Below are 23,490 nucleotides of genomic sequence, written 5' to 3'. Positions count from 1 at the left end.
AGGCTCTCTGCTCAGCAGGGAGCCTGCTTCTCCCTCTCTCTCTCTCTCTCTCTCTCTGCCTGCCTCTCTGCCTACTTGTGATCTCTCTCTGTCAAATAAATAAATAAATAAATTCTTTAAAAAAAAATGTGTGTGTGTTACTTGTTTTGTTTTGTTTTTTTGTGGGCAGGGAGTGGAATGTGCTGAATTAGAAGGCTGCATTTCCCAACCCCTCTTTCAGATGGAGAGCCTACTGAAGTCATTGGTGGGGCTTCCAGGAAGGATCATTAAAGAGGGTTGTCAGTTAGCAGCCTCTCTTGCCATTTCTCTTCCTCCTTCCTTCCTGCAATGTAGTTGGTTGTGAAGGCAGGAGCTCTTTGAGCTACCTTGTGATCATGAGGTCAAAGACCATACCTTATGGAGGGTGCATAGCTGGAAGAAACCTGGGTGCCTGATGACATTTTGGTATCTCTGTCCCTGTTCCAAATCATTCACTGTTCAACGTTTTGTTAAGTGAGATTAAAAATAAACCCTCTCTTGGCCTATGTAGGGTTTCAAACAAATCACAATCCAGACTCAAGTGACTACTCTTCCCTGACCCCGGGGGCTTCCCCTACCAATGATACCACAAGACCATAGTCTTGGGGGACTAACTCTTTGGGCCCTTAAATACCAACATATTGTTTTGAACTCTAGTCAATGGGCTATCATGTCATGGAGCCCTAGCCTGCACTAGCCCTGAGTCATACTTGGGTTCCTTTGGGGAACCTAAGGGCAGATAATTTAGCCAGGATCCATATCTGTTGTCCCTGGCCACTGCCCAACTTGAAACCCCCTTGTCATTCACCCCCTTCAACTGTCCTGCCCACACTGTTACTAACTTCCACTGTTTCTGCCCTCCATCACACACACGACACTGGTAAAAAAAAAAAAAAAAAAGAAAACAACAACAACAACAAAAAACTCTCCTCCATCTTAATTCTGCCAACGACCTCTCCCTCAGTTTAGCTGAGCTCTCTCCTGAGCAACCTCTGTCCTTGCGGCCTTAGCAAATGAAAGCTGCTTGTCCTTCCTCCCTGCGCACATGCCGGGTCCACTTGAAGGGGACACCCTTGTTGCTCCACTCTTGTTCACAATCTCCTATTTCTCTCTCCCTGTAAAGGCCACTGTTCCTTGAGGATACAGTGAAACAGCTCCATAGTCCTCTTGGCCCTTCCTTTCCATTGTCATCAACCAGTGTGGTGACATCTATGCAAATGACCCATCTGATATCCTAGCTTCACTGTTCTTTGACCTCTGTTCCAGTTACCATCATCTTCCTGGTCCCTGCACCATGGCCACCACCTTGGACTTAATCATCAGCTCTGAACGTGAACTCCAGCATCAAACTACCTAGTTTATCTGGCTTTCTCTTAACCTCATACTTCTCCTTTGGACTTTTTGAAGCCCCATTCCCTTGACATTTTCATTTTCTTCCCATCTCTTGGCTTCCTATCTTGACTCTATAATAAAACAACATAGAGTCTAAGGCCCCCATCCCTTCAAAGACACTCTTGCCATTGCCCCCCAAGACCCATGCCCTTGTGTTCTTCCACCAAGGCCACCATACAGAGCCCCAATCTTGATCACCCCACTGACTTCTTTCCCTCTCCCATCACCAGACTGCCGAGCAGCGTTACAGAAAATGATACATTGTGCAGGTAGATTCTTCAACAAAACCATGATCTTCAACCTTTCACAGACCCCACGTGCTGCCCAAATTACCACTGAATGGTGCTTGCCTCTTCACTGGCACAGACTAGCAACATTCACCAGGATGTCCCACATCCTTTGGCCTCATGAGTTTACATGAACACATTGAGATAACAATGACATGAGTCCCCATTTTTGCCTCCCCTCTGGGGCTGAATGTCAGCGGCTGACTAAAGCACCAAGCTGACTTTCAGAGCACATCTGGGCCTTTGTCATAAGCAGGGAGGGGTACTGAATGACACTGGAGTTTTCTGCTCTCAGGTGTGGGAAAAGCCTCCTTGTGGCCAGGAAGATGTGTCCCTCCCTTACAGACCTTGGGAGACTTCAGGTCCCCCGTGGGAAGTGTACCATTTCCCTCATCTTATAAGATGGCAGTTGGGACTTGGGCAACACCCAGAGCCCTTCTGCTTGGGCATTCGATATCTCTCGGCGACTCCACCAATCTTCAGCCAGACCTGAGGTAGCCTGTAGGTTTTGTACTCTTCTCCTTGGAGGCACAGAATGCTCGAGGGATGACTATGGAATGGTTTCACCTGAGGTTGTTTTCAGATGTTAAGAACTGTTCTTGAAAGCTAACAAGTTGGCCTATTCTGGTTTCATACGGACCAGTACAAAACACAAGACTCCTGGATCAGAGAGCTGGGCTTTATTACTCACGGGATAGCAGGCAGCCTGAGCCTCATGTCCACACGGCTGCCCCAACCTCTCTGCCACAGGCCTCAGAGCAGGGGTGCAGTACAGAGGCGGGCCCTGGGGGTCACGGTTTCCCCCACCATGTGGCCACCTTCTGCAGCATGAAGAATGCTGGAGCCAATGAAATTAGGTAAGAACTAATTCCTCTTTCTGTCCTACTATTTTTTTTTCAAAGCCCATATATTTATTTTGCTGACGATGTTGCTTGAAACATTTGGAATTGCCTTTTTCAAGTAGAAAAATCATGCAAAAGACTTTGTATCAGTCATTTATGGCCTCAAACAGTATGACCGACCCAGAATTCCACTCCCAGTTATACCCTCAATAGAAATGTCCAGAAGCACGATTTATAATAGTCACAGTGGGGCCACTCAAAAATCCATGATGTCCCTCGTGAGTAGAATAGAAAAATAAACCGTGGTATATCCATCCAATGAAATACTATCAGTGAGCATGAAGAAACCAACGTTGCCCACAACATCGCGGGTGAATTTTAAAATATGGCATTGATCAAAAGAAACTAGAAAGGACATACTGTGTGGCTCTGCTTACCTAAGTTTCAAGATGAGGCAGGATTAATCTGTGCTGGAGAAGTCAGGGTTATGTTTACCCTCTGAGGGGGTGCTAGGAGGAAGCACGAGTGGGGACGTGGGGTTGTGGTCATTCTGTTTCTCGATGCTTTTTGGATGGATGTGTTCACTTTATGAGAATCACTTTATGAGAATCATCAATACGCTTACAATTTGTGCACCAGCATTTCTACATATGGGCTATACCTCAATGAAAATTTAGAAAGTAAGAGTATTACTCCCCACCCCCGCAAAGCTGAGCTTCATCTATCTGACTGTGCCAATTAACTTGGGACACCTTGAGTGAATTCAGCTCTCAATAAATACCAGGCAAGTCGGAACTAAAGTTGCATAGACTCATGTATAACCCAGCCACCAATGACTCCGACACTGGGGATGTCCCCTGGCTTGCCCTCCAGGATACCAAAGGACTCTGGACATCAAGTGGGTTGTGGGAGGTCAACAGCATTGGAATTTTGATGGGGCTGAGGCCTGAGGAAATGTACCTGCTGCTCAGAAAGCCTGGAACCCTCAACTTGCCCACATCCATTAGTCTTCCTGGAGACCCACAGAAACTTCTACATCCCCCTTTCTTATCCCTGTCACTTTCCCTTTAAAAATCTTTTTCCTCATGGGATCAGGAGGGAGACAAACCATTAGAGACTCTTAATCTCATGAAACAAACAGGGTTGCTGGGGAGTGGGGAGGTAGGGAGAAGGGGGTGGGGTTATGGACATTGGGAGGGTATGTGCTATGGTGAGCGCTGTGAAGTGTGTAAGCGTGATGATTCACAGACCTGTACCCCTGGGGCAAATAATACATTGTGTTAATTTTTAAAAAAATCTTTTTCCTCATGGGTCCAAGCTGCAGTAACACAGCTCTCCTCCAGAAGGTGAGGCACTGGGTGCTCGCATTCAGTTTCTGGATCCTTCTCAGAGTTCCAACGGTGTCCTCTTGTGATGGCCTGTGTGCCCATGTGTGGCTGCCACCTGGCAAACAGCAGAGATGGCTGTCTGCAGCATCTCCTGCTCCTGCTTTCCTCCATTTCTCCCTTCCCCATGTCTTGTGAACTCATGCCTCTTTCTGGATACCTAGAACCTTCCAATTCAGTGACCCCTGAGATCTCGAAGAATCTAATCTTGTGGACCTTTCTTTCTTTCCCATGTCCCCCCGTCAACATTTACTTGTCCTCTGTCCCATTCTGCTGGTCTCCATCAAGTGAAGAGAGGCTACCCTTCTAAGATAACGTGGGTGTAGGGGATAAAGAGTTCCAACTGTAATCTTTCAGACATTTGTTCTTTTAGAATAGTAGCTTCCAATGCTTTACTACGAAGGAACAAGTAAGAAGGCAGTTTCAGCACCATCTATGATCAGGGATGCTCTTCGGATGGCTGTCAAATCACACAGCTACATTAAGATGAGGACCGTGGCAGCGCTTGCTGGTAGCAAGCACCAGAACCAGACCTCCGCTAACTTACAGCAAAGGGAGGTTATGGTAAGGAAACAGGAGCGTGCAGGTGCATGGGAAGACCAGCAATCCAGCCTTGGAAATGGGCTCCAGGGCTGGAAGCCGAGCTGTGGAAAGAAGCCATTGCTGATCAGCATGCCAATGTTACTAGAATGATCTCTTACCATACTAGTCTCCACATTACTCTGCTCAAAATTCATATTCCAGGGAGGGGTATGCAGCGGCTAGGGGGATTACCTGGCTAGGGTAAATGGCAGGCCCAAATGGCTGTTCAGAAGGTCGGCTGAAAGCTGGGCGGCCCAAACCCACCAAAGTCCGCCACTTGGACCCCATTTCATAAAAGCTGGTCTCGAGTACATGTAATTGCTCCAGCCCGCCTACCAATTCAATTAAATTTACTTTTTGTCCCCCAAAGATGTTATTTATTTAAGAGAGAGAGAGAGAATGAGCAGTGAGGAGGGGCAGAGGGAGAGGGAGAAACAGACTCCCCGCAGACCAGGAAGCGGGACAAGAGCTTTGATTCCAGGACCCAGAGATCAGGACCCCAGCCCAAAGCCTTTGCTTAACCGCTGAGGCTACCCAAGGGCCCCCAAGAGCCTATTCAATAAATTAGATTTATAGGTGTCTCACCTCGTTCTTGTTTGTGTTAGAAACAGTCTTAAAACAATAGCCTTTCGAAAATAAAGTCTCTAGTTTTACCATCGCTTTGATTTTATCGGACCCTTGCAGGGAAAGAATGCGTACAGGTGAGAAGTGCCAGGACGTACATGGCTACTTAATGAATGATTACTACCTCCATATCAACTGATGTGTGCTAGGAGTGCAAGAAATACTTGTCGGATTAATTGCTACATTAAATGGCATTTTTGGCCAAGGTTTTGTCAACATTTCGCTAAGCAATGTCTTGAATGAAAGCAGAACGCGTATGTCGTAGAGTAGTTCAACAAACTCTGCAGCTGAAAGGCATTACTGGGGGTACTTTCTTCCCACGCACGCCCTGCGCCCAGATTGTCAGCGAGGCCCGGGGGCCACCAGCAGCCACCGTTGCGGGAGGATTCACCGCAGCCAGTAGCGGTGCGCAGACACCATTTACCTAGTACGCATGCGCCAGCGCCCGAGGCCCGCCTTCTCTAGTCTGCGGGCTTGGATTGGTTGAACCTTGGTGGTCCTGCCCCGCGTACCGGAAACTCGCCCCCGACGCCGAGGTCTCCCGAGACGCCCGGGCTTCTGCGCTTCTCGGTTAGCGGCGTCGCGGGTTCTCCGTTGTCTCAGACCACCCGTGCTCGGGAAAGCCCACCGCTGCCCCGGGGGGTGCCCTCGGTGCGTCCTGGGTCGGGTAGGCCCGATCGTGCCCTCGCCCCTCTTCTCCCCCTGAAGTCGCTGGGTGGGCAGATCTCTCGGGACCGCCGCCGCTTCTGTGCTGGGTGCCAGGTTGGCACCCCGGGACGGCATGCAGCAGGCTTCGCTTGTCGCCGCGCCCCACCCTCCGGAACCCGAACCCGGGCCACAGCGGGCCCTTGGGCTGGTTCCTTCCACTCAATGCACCTGTGCCAGGGATCATTCCAACCCGAAAGGGCAGTAGCGCAGTGTTGAGGGGCTGTTCTGAAACGGCGGCGTCCCAACATTTGGCATCAGTTCTCCATTTGGGGAAGGGCCTCCCTGTGTGGCTGGAGAGGTGTACGTGACTTATGACTAGAAACAGAATTTCTCTTTGATCTCCCCTCTCCCCGGGGTTTAAGCCAGGTGTGGGCAGATGGGTGCAACCTACCCGTCTTAGTTAATATTTACAAGCTTTTATATGCATTCAGTCAACAGATCCATACGACCTGCTCTTGCCACGTGTAAACTCTTTTTTTTTTTTTTTTTAATTTATTTGACAGACAGATCACGAGTAGGCAGAGAGGCAGGCAGAGAGAGAGGAGGAGGCAGGCTCCCTGCTGAGCAGAGAGCCCGATGCGGGACTCGATCCCAGGACCCTGAGATCATGACCTGAGCTGAAGGCAGAGGCTTTAACCACTGAGCCACCCAGGCGCCCCCGTGTAAACTCTTTTTGATATGCATTTAGAACCTAGGGGTACAAGTATGTATGTAAACATTACCCGTATTAGCAGATGCTCTAGAACTGTGTTGTTCAATAGGTAGCCACAAGCTACACAGGCTAGCGAACATTGGAAGTGTGCCTAGTCCTGAGATGTGTGGTAGTGTCAAACAGGGAATTTTGGAGAATTAGTATGAAAAAGAATGTAAGAGATCACTAATTTGTTTTTATCGATTCCATGTTGTAATGGCAGGATTTGGGACACACTGTTTAGGTAAAGTGTCATGAATTTCCCCTGTTTATTTTTTAACGTGATTACTAGAAAACTTTAAATTGTACCTGTGGCTTGTGTAATATTTCTTTTGGATAGCACTGCTTTAGAAAGGAATCAGCAGATGAGGGCCTGCGCCAAATCCAGACTGCCTGTCTTTGAAAAAAGATTGACTGGAGCAAAGCCATCCCCATTCTTTCATGTATCGTCTATGGCCGCTGTTCCTGCTGCAAGAGCAGTAGAGCTGAACAGTCCGTGCAGGGGTCCGATGGCCTGCAACAGCTGAAAATATTTACTGTCTGCCCTTTTACGTAAAAATTTGCTGGCGCCTCGCTCTAGAACAGTGCCTGGAATGGCGGCTACACGTCACGTAAATCTTTTAATGATAGCCCTGTGTCATTGTCGGTCAGACTTAACTGTGTGACAGGCACGGCTCTAAGGAGTTTATAAGGACTATCTCATTTATTTCCCGTATGAATTCGAGGATGTGGAATTTCCCTGATTTTGTAGATGAGGAAATTGAGGCACAGAATGGGCAAGAAACTTACCAAACATGCTTAACACCCCTCACTTCCGTGAGCTATACTGCCTTGACCCTCCTTATCCCCAAACGCTTGATTTCTGGAGTCTGCTCGGTTAGCCCACAGTGGGCACCATGCGGCTGCTGCTTCCCTTTTTTCCCTCCTTTTGAATGACTTTTTGAACTAGAATTAAGATGAGGTTGGCTCCCGTGGAAGAAACTGAGGGACACTGGGCTTCGGGGTACAAGCAAGCTGGTATGGAGTGAAAAGAATGAAGCCCACGAGCAGAGAGGAGAGGGAGCACTCTTTTCTCATTTAACAACAACAGCAAAAAAACCTACTTGTTGAATAATAGGAAGCACTGACCAGGTGTTTGCCAGGCAAAAGAAACACATCATTCTTCTGCGGTCTTGTGGGGAAGGCAGACAATAAAAAAAATTTTAATCTGATACATGCCATGAGAAAAGCCACTGCAAATATTTGATTTTTTTTTTTTTTTTTTTTAAACAGGTTTCCTCATCTGTTAGATGGAGATAAGTCATCTACCTGACTCGGGCTCATGGTAAGGATGGAGAGGACATGAATGTGGATGGCACGTGGAGTTCAAGAAATGCACGTTGTCTCCTGCTGTTAAGAGGTAAGGGAGAGCGTGGGTACAGGGAATTGGGTGCTTCATGACACTTAAAACACTGCACCCACCGGCTGTAATTGTAGAGAAGTTTCTCAGGTGAGCGGTGCATAGCAGGTGGTTTTAATCTCTCCCAATGGAGCTCATCAGAGAAATCCAAAAACAGAAGTTCCATACATTCAGTCTAGGAGCAGGTCCGGAGCCATCTTTGGGCTGATGGCAGTGTAACTGAGACAGTCCTGCCATGGGAAGGCCTCGTGCCTGTGTGTACAGGGCAGTGATGGCAATTCTGGTTAAAATCAGTCACCTCAACAGCTGGGACAATACCCAGGCCTCCCATCAGGAATTCTGATCCCTGTCTGGGACGAGGCGCTGGCATTGTTTCTGTGTTTGCTGTTTAATTTCTCCAGCTGATTGAGGCTTAGAGTCAGGACTGACAGCCGCTGGCGGCGAGAAGTAGGCTTGGCCCAGGGAGTTGCTGACACAGAGGCAGAGCCTCGAAATGGGCAGTGCCTGTCGCGGATCAGCGAGGTCACGGAGGAGGCTGGAAGGTGGCTTTTTATCACTTGGCCGAGGGCCTCGGGACTCCATCCTGAGAGCAGAGGGAGCCTCCGAAGGGCTTTAAGTGGGAAGATGAGGGGATGTCTTGCTGAGGTCTGTACTAGAGGATGATCCCTCCAAAAAAGAGGCGTGAGTCAGGGCAAATGCAGGGAAGAAGCAGTTAGCACCTGCCAGATGATAGGGAGCCCAGCCTGGCTTCTGGATTCCCCCTCTGAGTGGCCTCTAGCAGCCGTGTCTGTCCTTCGGAGACACGGCCCGTTTTTTGTCCATATTCCTTCCACTGGGCTGTTAGCTCCCTCAAGGCAGAGAGGGTCTCTTTAGGCTCAGCTACTCATATGTCCTACATACATGATAAATGTTTATTGAATGAACTCTGTAGAGCTATAAACTGGAGACACAACTTAGTCTTCTTATGGCAGTGCTCAAAATTTTGTATCTCAGTTGCTTTTACAGTATACCCTCCTAGAGCAATAAATGCTTTATATCCACATCATTCTCCCACAGGGGGAGCAGAAAGTTTGACAGCAGTTAAATGCTGTTAAACGTATGGAGGAGGATGGAAAACAGTATGGCGGTTCCTCAGAAAATTACAAATAGAACTACCGTGTGACCCAGCAATGCCACTCCTGGATATTTACCCAGAAGCGTTGAAAAGGAGGGTCCTGAAGAAATATTTGTGTACCCATGTTCATAGCAGCATTAGTCACAGTGGCCAAAAGGTGGAAGGAACCCACACGTTTATTATGAATGGATAAGGAGCACGTGGTCTGTACCTACAGTGGAATATAAATGATCCAGGACACAGGCTCCAACACGGGTGACCTTTGAGGGCGTTATGCTGAGTGACATAAGCTAGACCCAGAAGTCCAAATGCTGCATGAGTCCGCTCACGTGCAGCACGTAGTCGGTTTCAAGGCAGAAGGTGGAATGACGGTTGCCAGGGGTTGTGGGGGAGAAAGGAGTGGGGAGCCGCTGTTTAATGGGTACAAAGTTTGGTTTGCAAGAGGAGAGGAGTTCTGGGAGTTGGTGGCACGACAACGCGAATGTACTGAACACTACTGAACCATACGCTTACAAATGTTTAAGATGCTAAGTCTTATGGTACGTGTGTTTTACCACAACTAGAAATGAAAAAGGAATATGGAGGAGAGGTAACTTAAAGGACATAGGAAATAAAGAGCAGAGTGCTTATGCCTGCATACATGAATGTCTGTAGATTTACAGACGTAAGGAAAAGTTTCGCTGGTGAGACAGACTGCCGTGCTCACTGCACTGAAGCCCCGAAGCTACAGGGTCCCCTTCAGGATCTCCTTGAGACTCTGCCCGTTTGGTGGGAAATTCTGACCTGAGTTAAATATTGCCTAACCTCTTTGTGGGCACTCGAGACCTGTCTCTTATTAACCACCTTGCCAACACCCGGCAAACTTCCAGCCTGATTTCTTCAGTAGTGATAACTCTAAAATGAATACAGAGTGCAGGCGAGAGGACTGTTTTTTCTTCGTTAGGAAACTTCGCAGCAAGCGGGCAGGGTTCAAGCGTATTAAGCAGCTTGAAACCTTATCACGATGACTTGGCTGCCTGACTTCCAGATCCCCGGACGTCAGGCAGACAGTTGTGAGAGAAATGTTCAGTAAGGGAGGCCATGTTTTTTTGTTTTTTTTTTTTGTTTTTTTTTTTTATTTATTTGACAGAGAGAGATCACAAGCAGAGAGAGAGAGAGAGAGAGGAGGAAGCAGGCTCCCTGCCTAGCAGAGAGCCTGATGTGGGACTCGATCCCAGAACCCTGAGATCAGGACCTGAGCCGAAGGCAGAGGCCTAACCCACTGAGCCACCCAGGCAGCCCCGAGGCCGTGTATTTTTAATTTTTCAGCATTTTTACCTTGCCTGTTCTTTGTTTGCTGAGCCTTTGAGTCTTAGGAAGACCTCCTTCACTGTTTGCTGTCTGGAATTGTAAAAAGCTAAAACAATGATCTTGAAGTACTAATACTTGATAATGATAAAAATAGCCTCTTAAGGGCGCCTGGACAGCTCGGGCAGTTAAGCGTCTGCCCTTCGGCTCCGGTCATGATCCCAGGGTCCTGGGATTGGGCCCTGCTTCCGGCTCCCTGCTCAGTGGGGAGTCTGCTTTTCCCTCCACCCCTCACCCCGTTCTCAAGCTCGCTCGCCCTCTCTCTGTCAAATAAATAAGTAAAATCTTAACAACAACAACAACAAAAAGCCTCTTACGATCCTGAATTGCTGGCTCACCGACTGACTGCCCAGGTTGTCTACATGCCAGCTCCCTCTGGTGGCAAAAATGCCAGACTCGCAATCTTGGTCATCCTTGAGCTGGTCCAGCAGGGAAACATGGGTAGGAACCTCACAGTTGTGACCGAGGGTGTGTCTGTCCCAGGGGAGAATCAGCTGGTTTAGATTCAGCAGTAGACCTGTTAGGAAATTGTCGATGCTAATCTGGAGGTGAAGCCACAGGTCACGTAGCACCGTTAATGATGCTCTGATTCCAGAGGGAAAGTAGAAGAGCATTTACCGTGCCATTTTCCAATAGGCAAACGTTGTAAATATCCGGAGTTTATTGGGAAATGATATCGGACGAATCACTTTTCTGGTTAGGAAAATAACACATGCTCATTACGCAAAATATGGGGAGGAATAAAAGAACAAACAAAAAATCATCTAAAATCTTGCCATTCAGGGGCGCCTGGGTGGCTCAGTTGGTTAAGCCGCTGCCTTCGGCTCAGGTCATGATCCTGGAGTCCCAGGATCGAGTCCCACATCGGGCTCCCAGCTCTGCGGGAAGTCTGCTTCTTCCTCTGAGCTTCTCCCCTCTCATGCTTGCTCTCTCTCTCTCTCTCTCAGATAAATAAATAAATAATCTTTAAAATCTTGCCATTCAGAAAACGTCACTGTCTAAAATTTTGCGTATTTGTTTTTGACCTTTTCTCTTCACGTGGGATTCTTAAATGAAATTTGGATCAGACTCTATATGCTGTTTTTAAATAACAACTTTATTCAGATACAATTTATATACCATACCAACTCACGTCCTCAAAGCGTACACTTCAGTGATGTTTAGTTTGAAAAAAACAGTTGTGCAGTTCATGACCACAGTCAGCTTTAGCGAACGTTGTTCACTTTCCCCAAGAAAAACTCCGCACCCGTGGGCAGCCGCCCCCCTTTCATTCCACACCACTGGTTCCCCCCATCCCTCCACCCCAACCCTAGTCGACCACCAGTCTATTCCCTGTCTCTGTAAATTTGCCTATTCTGGACATTTCATACGAATGGAATCTTACAATAGGGGGTCTTCTGTGTTTTTAACTAGCTTCCTGCTTTCAAGATTCATCCCTGTCGTATATATCAGAATCTCCTGGGTCCTTTCTATTTTGCTAAATACTGTTCGATCGCGTGGGTAAGCTACATGTTTCTCCATCAGTTGACTGGCATTTGGGTTGTTTCCACTTTTTGGCTATTAAGAATAATGCTTCTCTGAACATTTCTGTGCAAGTTTAACCATTTGGGACCTCACAGTTTCTTCGGAGTTGGAAGAAGATTCTTACCCAGACAGCTTCTACATCTCTCGTTTCCCTATAGTAAATTTATAAAAGTTGAGTCACCCACTAAAAGAAAGCACACTGCATTTTGTGGAACTTGTCAGATGGTTTCTAGGGAGACTGCATTGATCCTCTCTGTGCTCACTTCGGTGTTATTAGACTGTGTGCTCAGTGATGGACATTTTTTAAGCTTTTACTTATTTAGAGAGAGAGAATATGAGCAGGGGGTGGGGCAGTGGGGGAGGGAGAGGGAGACTCTCAAGCTGACTCCCTGCTGAGTGCAGAGCCTATCACAGGGCTCGATCCCAGGACCCTGAGGTTAGGACCTGAGCCAAAACCAAGAGTCAGACGCTCAACCTACTGAGCCACCTAGGCACCCCAGTGATGAGCATTTAATATCAAATGCTATGAAATGGAAGCCCGTGAGTTTTTGAAAAGACAGGGTCCCCGCCATTAAGATGCATAAGTCCAGGGGCACCTGGGTGGCTCAGTGGGTTAAGCCGCTGCCTTCAGCTCAGGTTATGATCTCAGGGTCCTGGGATCGAGCCCCACATCCGGCTTTCTGCCCAGCAGGGAGCCTGCTTCCCCCTCTCTCTCTTCCTGCCTCTCTGCCTACTTGTGATCTCTCTCTCTCTCTCTGTGTCAAATAAATAAATAAAATCTTTAAAAAAAAAAAAAGATGCATAAGTCCATATTTAGGCGAGATGGGCAGGTGTAGATCCAGGGATATTAGGTAGCAAGGTTGTGTACATTATGTGGGGAGAAAAATAGCCTGGTTAGATAAAGTAAACATTTACCTGTCCAGTATGGGATTCCCACAGATATAATCATCAAGCAATGTTTTGCATCTCAAAATTAAACAAAAAAGTTAATGGAACCAAACTGGCCTAGCGACCAGCTGGTCCAAAGTCATAACTTGTCCATAACTTGTCACTTAGTCTGAACCCTCATCCTGCTTTTCAGAAGGCTCTGATGTCAGCACAGTGCCCGTGGACTCCTGGGGCCCATCAGGTCTGCTTCCGGCTGCCTTGCCACCTTACTGCCTTACAATTTCTTCACATTCCTTGGGACATTAAACAGCATCCCCTTACTGCCCTGTTTCTCATTCTGTTATTCAAAAAAGTACCACTTAAAGATGATAAAATCAGCAAGGAGTTCAGCTCTATAGCTGAGTGTGGGAGGAACAGTACAGCCTTGCTCTGACTTACCCCGTTGTTGCTGACCCTGGCATGATAGCATGCTCAGCATGACCACCAGAGTCGATCCAAAGCAACCGACCGATCCTGATCCGGAAAGATCATTGATTTGTAAAATTTGGGATGGAAGAAGTTCTAGGGCTCTTCCCGTGAGCTTCTCACAAGCAACCGTTAATGCGGAATCTGGTGGCGGTGCTGCCTTTTTTTTTCTTTTTTCCAACGACCCAGACTCAGCCTTTTGAAACTGAACCAGACCACAGCGCAGATTCCATTTGCTAACAGGTCCCTCCCACTTGTGTTACATAACTCTTGCAGAAAATGCCACGTAGGTGATGGGCAGAAAGCGCTCTGCTCCCATCAGGAGGCTGCATTTGGCAAGCCCAAGCTTAAAAAAAACCAGAAGCCCAGAAACGTCTTTTCTCTTTTCTTTGCAGCTGCAAGGATGTCTGAGCCAAGGCAGGTGGCTGCCAGAGCCTCCCTTATTGAGCAACTGATAGAGGAATTTTGAGGATCTTGGCAAACACCTTGCCGAGCTGGAGGCTCTTCTGGTGACCAAAGAGCATCTCCAGGAGACGGCCGTGGTCAGGGCGGTGTACAGCGTCCTCAGAAACTGCCCTACGGTGAAAGAAAGCCAAGCGTTTGCTGTCAGAATGGAGAGCGCTTCATAAGGATCTCCGCTTCTCACCGAGGGACAGCCCTCCGTCTCTCCCTCCGGGCAGAATGGAAGAAAAGCCCGGACTTCCTCGTGACCCAAGTCAGGATGAGCTGTCAGGCGGCTCCAGTTCTAATTCATCGTCCCACAGTGTGGCGGGAGCCCTGGAAACGCTTGTGCCTGAAAATAGCACGAGTCACATGGAGCCCAGGGACGAGCATCTCGGGGAGCCGCCCGATCCCGCCGCTCCTGTGAGAGCCAGATGCACAGAGCTCCTCTATGAAGCCCTAACGAGTGCTTGCACGGATCGGCCTAAGGCTGATGTGTGGCAAGACTTGGCGAGAGAAATTGAAGGGCACCTTTTTACCCTTCACTCGAAGAACCTCAGAAAGTACAAAACTTGCATTCGAAGCAAAGTTGCCAACCTGAAGAACCCCCAGAATTCTCACCTGCAACAGAACTTGCTCTCTGGGACCACGTCTCCGAGAGAATTTGCTGAAATGACGGCGATGGAGATGGCAAGCGAGGAGCTGAAGCAGTTGAGAGCCTCCTACACGAAGTCTGGCATACGGGAGCGCCACCTTCCCCAAGCTGCCGGGGGCACGCCGACCGGGAAAATAAAGTGCAGGCGCTGTGAGAAGTTCAACTGCGAGGTCACCGTAATCGCCCGAGGAACGCTCTTCCTGCCAAGCTGGGTGCGGAATTCAAGTCCAGATGAAGAGATGATGACCTACGTGATCTGTAACGAATGCGGGGAGCAGTGGTACCATAGCAAGTGGGTGTGCCTGTGACTGCCAACGAGTGTTCTCGTAACCAAGAACCGGAGCGGGTCCCTTTCTCTGGGCACCACCCTTTTATGCTTGGTCTTTAAAATCTTACTCGCACTATAGTCTTTTGTGTGTAATTTTTTTTTTTTTTTAAGTTTATTTGAGGGGCACCTTGGATGGCTCAGTCAGTGAAGCGTCTGCCTTCGGCTCAGGTCGTGGTCCCAGGGTCCTGGGATCAAGCCCCGGATCAGGCTTCCTGCTCGGCGGGGAGTCTGCTTCTCCCTCTGCCTCTGTATTCTCTCTAACTTTTGCTCTCTCTCCAATAAATACATAAAAATCTTTAAAAAAAAAGATTTTAATGTATTTATTGGAGAGAGAGGAAGATAGCAAGAGAGAACACGAGCGGAAGGTGGGGAGAGGGAGAAGCAGGCTTCCCACAGACGCTTACCCAACTGCCATCCAGGTGCCCTTCCAACACTGTATTCTTAAGGAGGGAAAGTCATTCATTGAAGTTCATGCCATGACCACTAAAAGTTGACCTTTTGGGGAGAGAGTAGATGACTGACTGTCTGCTTTGTGGCCACTTAGCCCTTCGCAATACTCAGTGTGGTTTAGAGCAGCTCAACAGGCCCTCTAGAGCCTGTTAGAAATGCGGAGTCCCAGGCCTCACACCATTGAGTCCCAACTCTGCATTTTGGGAGGATCCCCCGGTAATCCCTTCAAGGTGTTCTGGGAAGTGCTGCTTTCTGGGAAGGCCTGCAGTCCTTGGCAGGGCCTGTATATGAGACTTGTCTGGGAACTTTGACAACCACTGATGCTGGGGGGTGGGGCCTTCCCCAGAACACTTGAATCCAGGGGCACCTGGGTGGCTCAGTCATTAAACTTTTGGTTCAGGTCATGTGGGATTGCCTGGGCGGGCTCCCTGCTCCATGAGAAGCCTGCTTCTCCCTCTCGCACTCCCCCTCCTTGTGTTCACTCTCTCGCTGTGTCTCTGTGAAATAAATAAATAAAATCTTTAAAAAAAAAAATTGAATCTAAATGCATGGGGTGCACGGGGTGCAACCCAGGCTTTTTTAATGCCTCAAGTTGTTTTAAGATGCAGGCAGAGTTGAGAACTCCTCACACACAGGCTCTCAAATGATTGTCTCGCAGCCTTGAGAAAAGAATGTCGCTGTGCACTTTAGACCCGAGGAAACAGATCCCCAGAGGCGTTGTGACTTGGCTGAGCCAGACAGCCTTAGCTAGCCCAGCTGGAACCGCTTGCACAGTCTCCCTCCGAACTCACCGTCCAATACCGCCTTAGCACTGACTTCTGAGAAACAAGTTCCTGGCGACATGGGACAAGATGAATAGTGTCTTTAGGATGCACAATTGGATAACCAGGACTTTGTTACTTTCCCCTCTCTTTCCTCACTTTTCTCTCCCTCAAACCATGAAAGTTAGCCTCTGACCCCACAGTTAGAATTTCCCTTCGAGTCCTTCTGCCTTGTCAGAAGAGTTGTATGTTTATTTTTTTAGTTTTTCTGCACAAGTTCTCTCAAGCCTATAAATCATGCATGAAATTGAGTCTCTGATTTAAGGGAGTCTTCGTATTCTCAAGGCCTGTGAGTTTAGATCCGTGGGGGAGGAAAAAAGTTCTCCTAAGCTCTGCAACTGGGACCCTGCAAATTAGATGGATAAAAGATTCCCGAGAGAAAAACCATTAACACACAGGACACGATACATAGAGAAGAAACTCACTGATGAAGATTCCAAGTGGGTGGTTAGAACTTGGGCTTTCGTAATAGCATCTTAAGAAAGAATGATACATTTGTAGAGAAATAACAAGACGAAGGGGGCTTGAGGCTTATAGGGGCCGCAAACTGGGAGGGCACATACATGGTGGGGACTAGTGAACGTAATGGTTCCTTAGTAAGTTTCTTTGGGTAGACCGTTCTTGCTGTTATCCTGAGAAGGTTGTTACCTTCTTCCGGATACAGAATTCACAAGGGGAATTCACGTTCTGCTTTGGGGCAGAGAGCACCTTCTGCATCTGCCTTTTCTCATTCGCTCTTGGCCCAGAATGATCCTGATGCCAGGATAGCATATTTGGGGGGTCACGTGCTCTGAACCCTTTTAGGTCCGAAGTTCCAATTCTGTTTATGCAAAAACAGGCCTTGATCTGTCAGAGGTCGTCCATTGTTGCCTCGGCCTTTGAATCTACCAACATTTCTCTAATAGATGAAGAGGGAATTCCTTCTTTCAGGCTTTTGCAGCGTTGAACCAACCTGTGCAATTGTTTAAGCACAACACGCCTTCTGTGTGATTATAGCAGATTTTGTTCTCTTTTGAGAACTTGTCAAATGTTAACGGTTATGGTTTTAATAAGTTTACTTCGTAGTTCCTCCAAACCTACACATTTTCACCAATTCTTTCCTCCCACGTTCCTGACTTCCTGTGTCAGAGCTCGGAAGGCCTAACCAGATACACAGTTTCCCTGCCTCATGACACAATTCTCCAGACGGTGCCTAAAACTAAAATATGTTCGTGTGTTCAAGTGGGTTTGAAGTAATCCGAGGCCAGCAAGTGCAAATTCTATTTTGATATCTTTTTCTCCCCTCCCTGTGGCTTCCCGGGCCTGCTTATTGTGATGTAACATGCTAGTCTTTGAAAGAGAGATTTGCAAAGTCACCTAAAACTTCAAGTTGCACAAACTGGTTTCATGTGACTTAGTCCGATTTTAAAAACTATTCAGTGGTTATAAAAGAGCACATCACATGAAAACCAAGTGTTCGTGGCATTGTTTGTTTTTTTGTGAGTAGAGGAGTTTTAAAAAAAGGTTTTATGTTGGAATTGTGCAAACTTCGTTCGCAGACAAAAGCATTTGAAATGGAAAGTCCTTCACTTTCCAAAATGTAAAAATCTGGGGAGTCTTTCTCATTTCCTGTGGACTGACTTTTGGAACCAGACATAGGCAAATAGCAATGTGGGTTTTTTTTCTTTGAGCCAATGAGACAGCATTATATTTTTAAGTATAGATAATTGTCCTTTCATATTCTATGTATTACCCACTAAAAGAAAAGGGGTTTTTAAAATTTCTTCTGGGGGAAAGGAGCTTTCGTTTAATTTACAATCACGTTTACAGGAATTGGCAAGTATAGGGGCCCCAAGATGAGGGCTGGGGGTGGCCGCAGGAGCCCACCAGAGCTGATGGACAGTGGCAAGGGGACAAAGGACGAGAGGGGAAGTCACAAGAGCCATTGGGTTCATTAGGGCCCTTGTCAGTCATCATAAGGACTTTGGGTTTCTTCCGAGGGAAGCCATCGAAGGGGAGAGCTCGTAGTGATACAACTTCAGGAGCCTTTCGGAAGTTCCCCTCCGGCTGCTTTGTTAAGTGAGATGGGGAGGGAAGCCAGGATGGGTGCGGAGACACCCAGTCAGGTGGCCACAGCAATGGTCTGGTTGTCACGTGACTGGGTTCAAACAAGAGTACACTAGATGGTCTCCCTGCATCTTTACAGTTGAGAAAATGTCCTTGGCGACAGGGCTCAGGAAATGCCACTCTAAAATCTGGTACCTTCGAGTACCAGGAAGCTGAAGGAAATGGAGTAAGGGCCTGTACCCAGAGGACTGCCTGCCTCTCCCTCGGTCCCCGGGGCAGGTCCCGAGACCCTCCTAGGAGCGGTGCCCTCCCCATACCCAAGGAAGGGAGCATCCCTGGTCTCTGCAGGGTAGGGACACTGAGGGAATCTGAGCCTAGAGGACTTTCTAGGTTTCCCCCTTAGTTCACCCCCTTCTGTCCTATCGCATTCCTCCCTGACCTGCCCCAAAACACACCGGCTTAGCACTCTCTGGGGCTTCATCTCCTTATGAAGGCTCCTGTGTCATGTAAAATTTGTATCAAATGTGAGTGCTTTCCTTTTGTTAACCTGTCTTTCCTTACAGAGCTCCAGCCGAGAAGCTAGATGGGGTAGAGGAAAACCTATTTTTCTCCTTCCTCGTGTTGGCAGTTTTGCAAACGGATGTGTCATCACTTCCAACAACCGCAAACTCCCTACCCGTGACCCATAATAAAGATGAACCAACAGCACAGAAATTCAGCACAATACAAGCGCAGCCTGGATCTTGGTTGCCCTGGTTACGAGGAGTCACTGCATAGGGCATGAGCATCCTCTGTTACACCTGAATCTGGAAGGGCTCTTCGTGCCTTGCCCCACATCACCCCGCTTTTGTCCGGGTTACTTTTTTTAGATAAAACGTTGGATACAATTGCGGCTCTGTCTCTCCCCCAGCACTTCCCGGGATGAGAGGCTCCTTTCATTCCGTATTACCATTTCTAAGCACCACAGCCAGGAAGCCCGCCGCTGGCCGTGCTCCGCTGCCTTTGCGAGGGCGGTGATTTTGTCTTCGTCTCTCTGGTCCGACGGCTTTATTGATAACTGCCCCGTAAATGCAAAATATTTTACACAAATATTTTTATATCTCTCAGGGGTATTTACTGTAAGTGCCTGGATTTATAGAAGGCGTCATCTTGCTTTCAGAAGAGCCCACAGTCCAAAAGGAGAAAGGATGACAGCTTCGCGGAATTCCATCCGCATTACTGCTGCAAATGAGGTTTGCAGAGATGTTGCCGGGCGTTATCAGAAATGCCCCGCGGTGGCAATTGTCCATTGCTTTTATGGCCCCGCGCTGGGGGTGGTGAGGTGATCAACAGCCGTGTCCGAGGCCAAGATGCAGGGGAAGCGCCAAAGACGCTCTCAGTCTAGATATAACGAGCCAGGACAAAGACACCGACCATACCCGGGAGGATCAGGGAGGGCTTCACGGAGGCTGTGATGCTGAGGCTGAATGTTGAGATGAGGTTAGCCAGGCAGAGGAAGGGGGACAGATATTTCATCACCACGTTCGCTAGATTCCTGGCACTTCATCTCCAACCTCCCATTTAACCCGCACAACGACCCCGCCAACATTTGAGAAGTGAGAATCTGAGGCCCAGGGAGATTCGGATAGTCACGCAGGGCTACACGGAGCCAGAGCCAGGTGGGGTGTCATTTGCGGGCTGTTTTCTTGTATATCTGTTTGCTTCCAGAAACGTCCAGACTTCCTATTCGTTCCACTCCAGGTACAACGGTTTCTCAGCTGTGGTTTCAAGGCTCCGCGTGGCCCAGTGCTCTGCATTCCTCCCTCTGATAGTGAGGTCAGCCTGGGTCGCCCGCTCTCCTGACGCGGGACCCTTCCCAAACCTTGTGGCCTGCATGGGGTTTATCGGGTTTTCTGAAAAGTAAGTGATTTGTTAAATACTTAAATTTTAAAATATAAAAACCGTGTAGCTTTTAAAGAGACATTTACATGTTTATATAGTTTTGGAATTTGAAGACTCTAAGTGTATAAATGCAGTTTCAAATACTATTTCCTCTAAATTATCCTGGCCTTTGTATCTCCCCTCTCTGTAGGACCTAGGGAGACTCTATAACAAAGGTAGTAATCAGTTGTGACAAACCAACCAAGCTGTGTCGTATCTTTTGTTAAATGATTGCAAGCATCCTACAGGACAATTAAAAAGATAAAAGCAGGGGCGCCTGGGTGGCTCAGTGGGTTAAAGCCTCTGCCTTCGGCTCAGGTCACATGATTCCAGGGTCCTGGGATCGAATCGGGTCCTGGGATAGAATCAAGCCCTGTATCGGGCTTTCTGCTCAGCAGGGAGCCTGCTTCCTCCTCTCTCCCTGCCTGCCTCTCTGCCTACTTGTGATCCTGTCTGTCAAATAAATAAATAAAATCTTTAAAAAAAAAAAAAAAGATAAAAGCATTTGTTGGACATACTCTTTCTTTTAAAATACGAACAAGGTACAAACAGGAGTAGGTTCCAAGTAGTCATTACTGTTTAAAATGATGGCACATATTTTTAGAAACTTTTTTAAAGATTTCATTTATTTATTTGAGAGAGGGAATTCATATAAGCGGGGGGGGGGGGGAAGGGCAGAGAGAGAGGGAGAAGCGGGCTCCCCACTGAGCAGGGAGCCCCTTCCCTGGCTCCATCCCAGAACCCTGAGTTCATGACCTGAGCCAAAGGCAGCCACTTAAACCTTCTGAGCCACTCAGGCATCTACAACAGCCATAGGAAATTTATAGATCTAATTAATAAACAAATTTAAATATTGCCCATTCAAAAACTTACTATTATCAGAATGTATTCACCTGGGTGGGTGGAAACAAAAGATTAAGACATTTCCACAGCTGCCCAGTGAGGTCCGAGCACACAGAACTGCAACCCACTTTCCATTCTCTTGCCTCCAACCACGGCTCGGCTGGGGCTTGGCCAGTCGCTGTGCTGCTTCGCTCTTACCCAGGGCAGGGGAACCAAGTGCTCCTCTGTGCGGGCAAGCTGAGGTAGATGGTCCCCCACATCCGACTAGAAAGAAGTCCCAGGTGTACGTGGAGTGCTGGTGTCTCTGAGCCCACCAGGTGTCTTGTCTTGTCCTTAGTGTCTCTCAGACCGAGGACTTGCAGCTTTACAGTTTTGGTTGTTCTGGGGTTTTTTGTTTTTGTTTTTTTTTAAGATTTTTATTTTATTTTTTTTTTTGAGGTTTTTTTTCTTTTTCTTTTTTTTTTTTTTTTTAAGATCCCATTTATCTGTTTGACAGAGAGAGAGAGAGCACAAGCAGGGGGAGCGGGAGGCAGAGGGAGAGGGGGAAGCAGGCTCCCCACTGAGCAGAGAGCCTGATCTGGGACTCGATCCCAGGACCCTGAGATCATGACCTGAGCTGAAGGCAGCCACTTACCCCGCTGAGCCACCCAGGTGTGCCTGTGGTTTTGTTTTCATGCGACAGATGTATGCCTATCCCCCAGCTTGGTGACTTCTCACAAATTGCCTGGCGGAGAGCTTGCAGTCATGTTAGTGGGTTTCTGTGCCATTTGAACTGAGGCGGCGGCTAAAGGTCCTGAGGGTTCCTTTTGGGTGAAATGAAAACTTTCAAAAATCAATTGTGGCGAAGGTGACACTGCTCCTCGAATGTGCTAAACACTGTCAGATCATACACTTGGAACTGGCGAATTGTGTGGTGTGGGAATTAGCGCTCAGTAAATAAAGCTGTTATTAAAAAAAAAAAAAAATGAGGGGTGCCTGGGTGGCTCAGTGGGTTAAGCCTCTGCCTTCGGCCCAGATCAGATCTCACGGTCCTGGGATCGAGCCCCGCATCAGGCTCTCTGCTCAGCTGGGAGCCTGCTTCCTCCTCTCTCTGCCTGCCTCTCTGCCTACCTGTGATCTCTCTGTCAAATAAATAAATAAAATCTTAAAAAAAAAATGAACTGAGGGAGGAGATTTCTAAGTAGGACCTCTACTGGGTATTTATCTCAGCGAATCATTCTGAACCGTTAGTATATTCATGCAGTAACTGACATATGTCGCAGTGGAGACATAATGGTGGTCGCTTTCAAAGGGGCCTTGCGGGAGCCTCCCCCGCCAGCTCGAGGCCTCGGCCCAGGCAGTCTGCCCCGCCCCAGCCTTTGCATTTCCGCGTAGAAAGCCCCTGCCTCTCGCAGTCACAAAACAAACCAGGGCTAAAGCTTCCATCCACAGTCGCAGCTCCCTATGTTTCCTCCCTGTTTCTCAAGCCACAGACTTGAGCTGCACCGTGAATGACATCAAGCCCCTAGAACACAGACGGTCTTCTCACGTCACCCCAGAGCTGTTGCCATTTACGTCCTGGTCCGATCTGTACTTTGAAAAGAAACTGCAGATAGATTGACTACCTCACAGCGAGGCCCTGGCATCAGCGGCATCAGCCAGACCTGGGAGCAAATACAAAAATGCACCCCCTCACCCTCCCCCCCATCTCAGACCCGTTGAATCTGAATGTACGTCTTCACAAAGCCCTCAGTGACTCCTCACAGCGCAAATTACTGCTTGTGAACGCTCTCTTGTCCACGGGAACCGGGCCTGGGGACTCAGCCTTCCCCCTTATGCTTTTGGATGAAATGCTCGAGTTCCTAGCTAACACGTGTCTCTCCACTTGTCCTGGTCACCAACCACGTCCACTCTCCACACTACTAAATCCAAGCGACAGTCCTCAGCCCTGAAACTTGTCAGCAGCATTTGAGACGCTGGCCTCCTTGGGAACACTCTTCACGTGGCTTGTGGGAGGTTGTACTCTCTCCGGTTTTCCCTCTTACCGGCCACTCTGTCTCAATATTATTGCTGCTTCCACATTATTTTCCTGACCTCTTAACTTTGGAGTGTCCAGAATTTAGTCCCCGGACACCTCTATCTATACTCCCTCCTTTGTTGATCTATCTAGTTCCATGGCTCTCTGTACCATCTATATGCTGATGACCCCCCCTCTTTATCTTCGGGCTTGCGTCTGTCCTCTGAATCCCAAGTCCCGAAATCTAACAGCCTACTTGAGACATCTGACAAGCATGTCGAACTTCATATGTTTCAAATCAAGCTTCTGATCTTCTCTCCAACACTACTTCTCCACTTAATAGGAACCCCATAGTTGAATAACTTAAGCTAAATACCTTGGAGGTATGATCAAGTCCTTTCTTTCCCTTCCTTTGAACTTCCAATCCATCAACAAATCTTTGTGGCTCTATTTCAAAGATTAAGAAGCCCAACTTAAAAATGGACAAAAGATTGGGGCGCCTGGGTGGCCCAGTTGGTTCAGCGTCTGACTCTTGATTTTGGCCCAGGTCATGATCTCAGAGTTGTGAGCTCGAGCCTGGGGGCACCTCCCTCTCTCTCTCTAAAAAAAAAAAAAAAAAAAATTAAAAAAAGATGGGCAAAAGATTTAAATAGACATTTCAACAAAGAAGATCAAAGAAGATACAAGGATGTCCAATAAGCACATGAAAAGATGCTCAACATCA

General features: G+C 47.9%; 1 protein-coding gene across 1 annotated transcript; it reads left to right on the top strand.

Annotated features, from left to right (window-relative positions):
* The first annotated feature begins 7,893 nt into the window (after positions 1–7,893).
* LOC111157183 (transcription elongation factor A N-terminal and central domain containing) lies at positions 7,894–14,703 on the top strand. Its single transcript, XM_022518464.1, is given in 4 exon segments — positions 7,894–7,928; positions 13,662–13,722; positions 13,724–13,849; positions 13,851–14,703. Coding segments are annotated over 3 exon segments (999 nt in total). The 5' UTR covers positions 7,894–7,928; positions 13,662–13,669; the 3' UTR covers positions 14,671–14,703.
* Positions 14,704–23,490: the final 8,787 nt, after the last annotated feature.

This window comes from Enhydra lutris, unplaced genomic scaffold (genome assembly GCF_002288905.1).
Source record: "Enhydra lutris kenyoni isolate GAN:26980312 unplaced genomic scaffold, ASM228890v2 scaffoldscaffold52, whole genome shotgun sequence".
NCBI lineage: Eukaryota > Metazoa > Chordata > Mammalia > Carnivora > Mustelidae > Enhydra > Enhydra lutris.
This window is presented reverse-complemented; position numbering and strand designations above follow the sequence as displayed.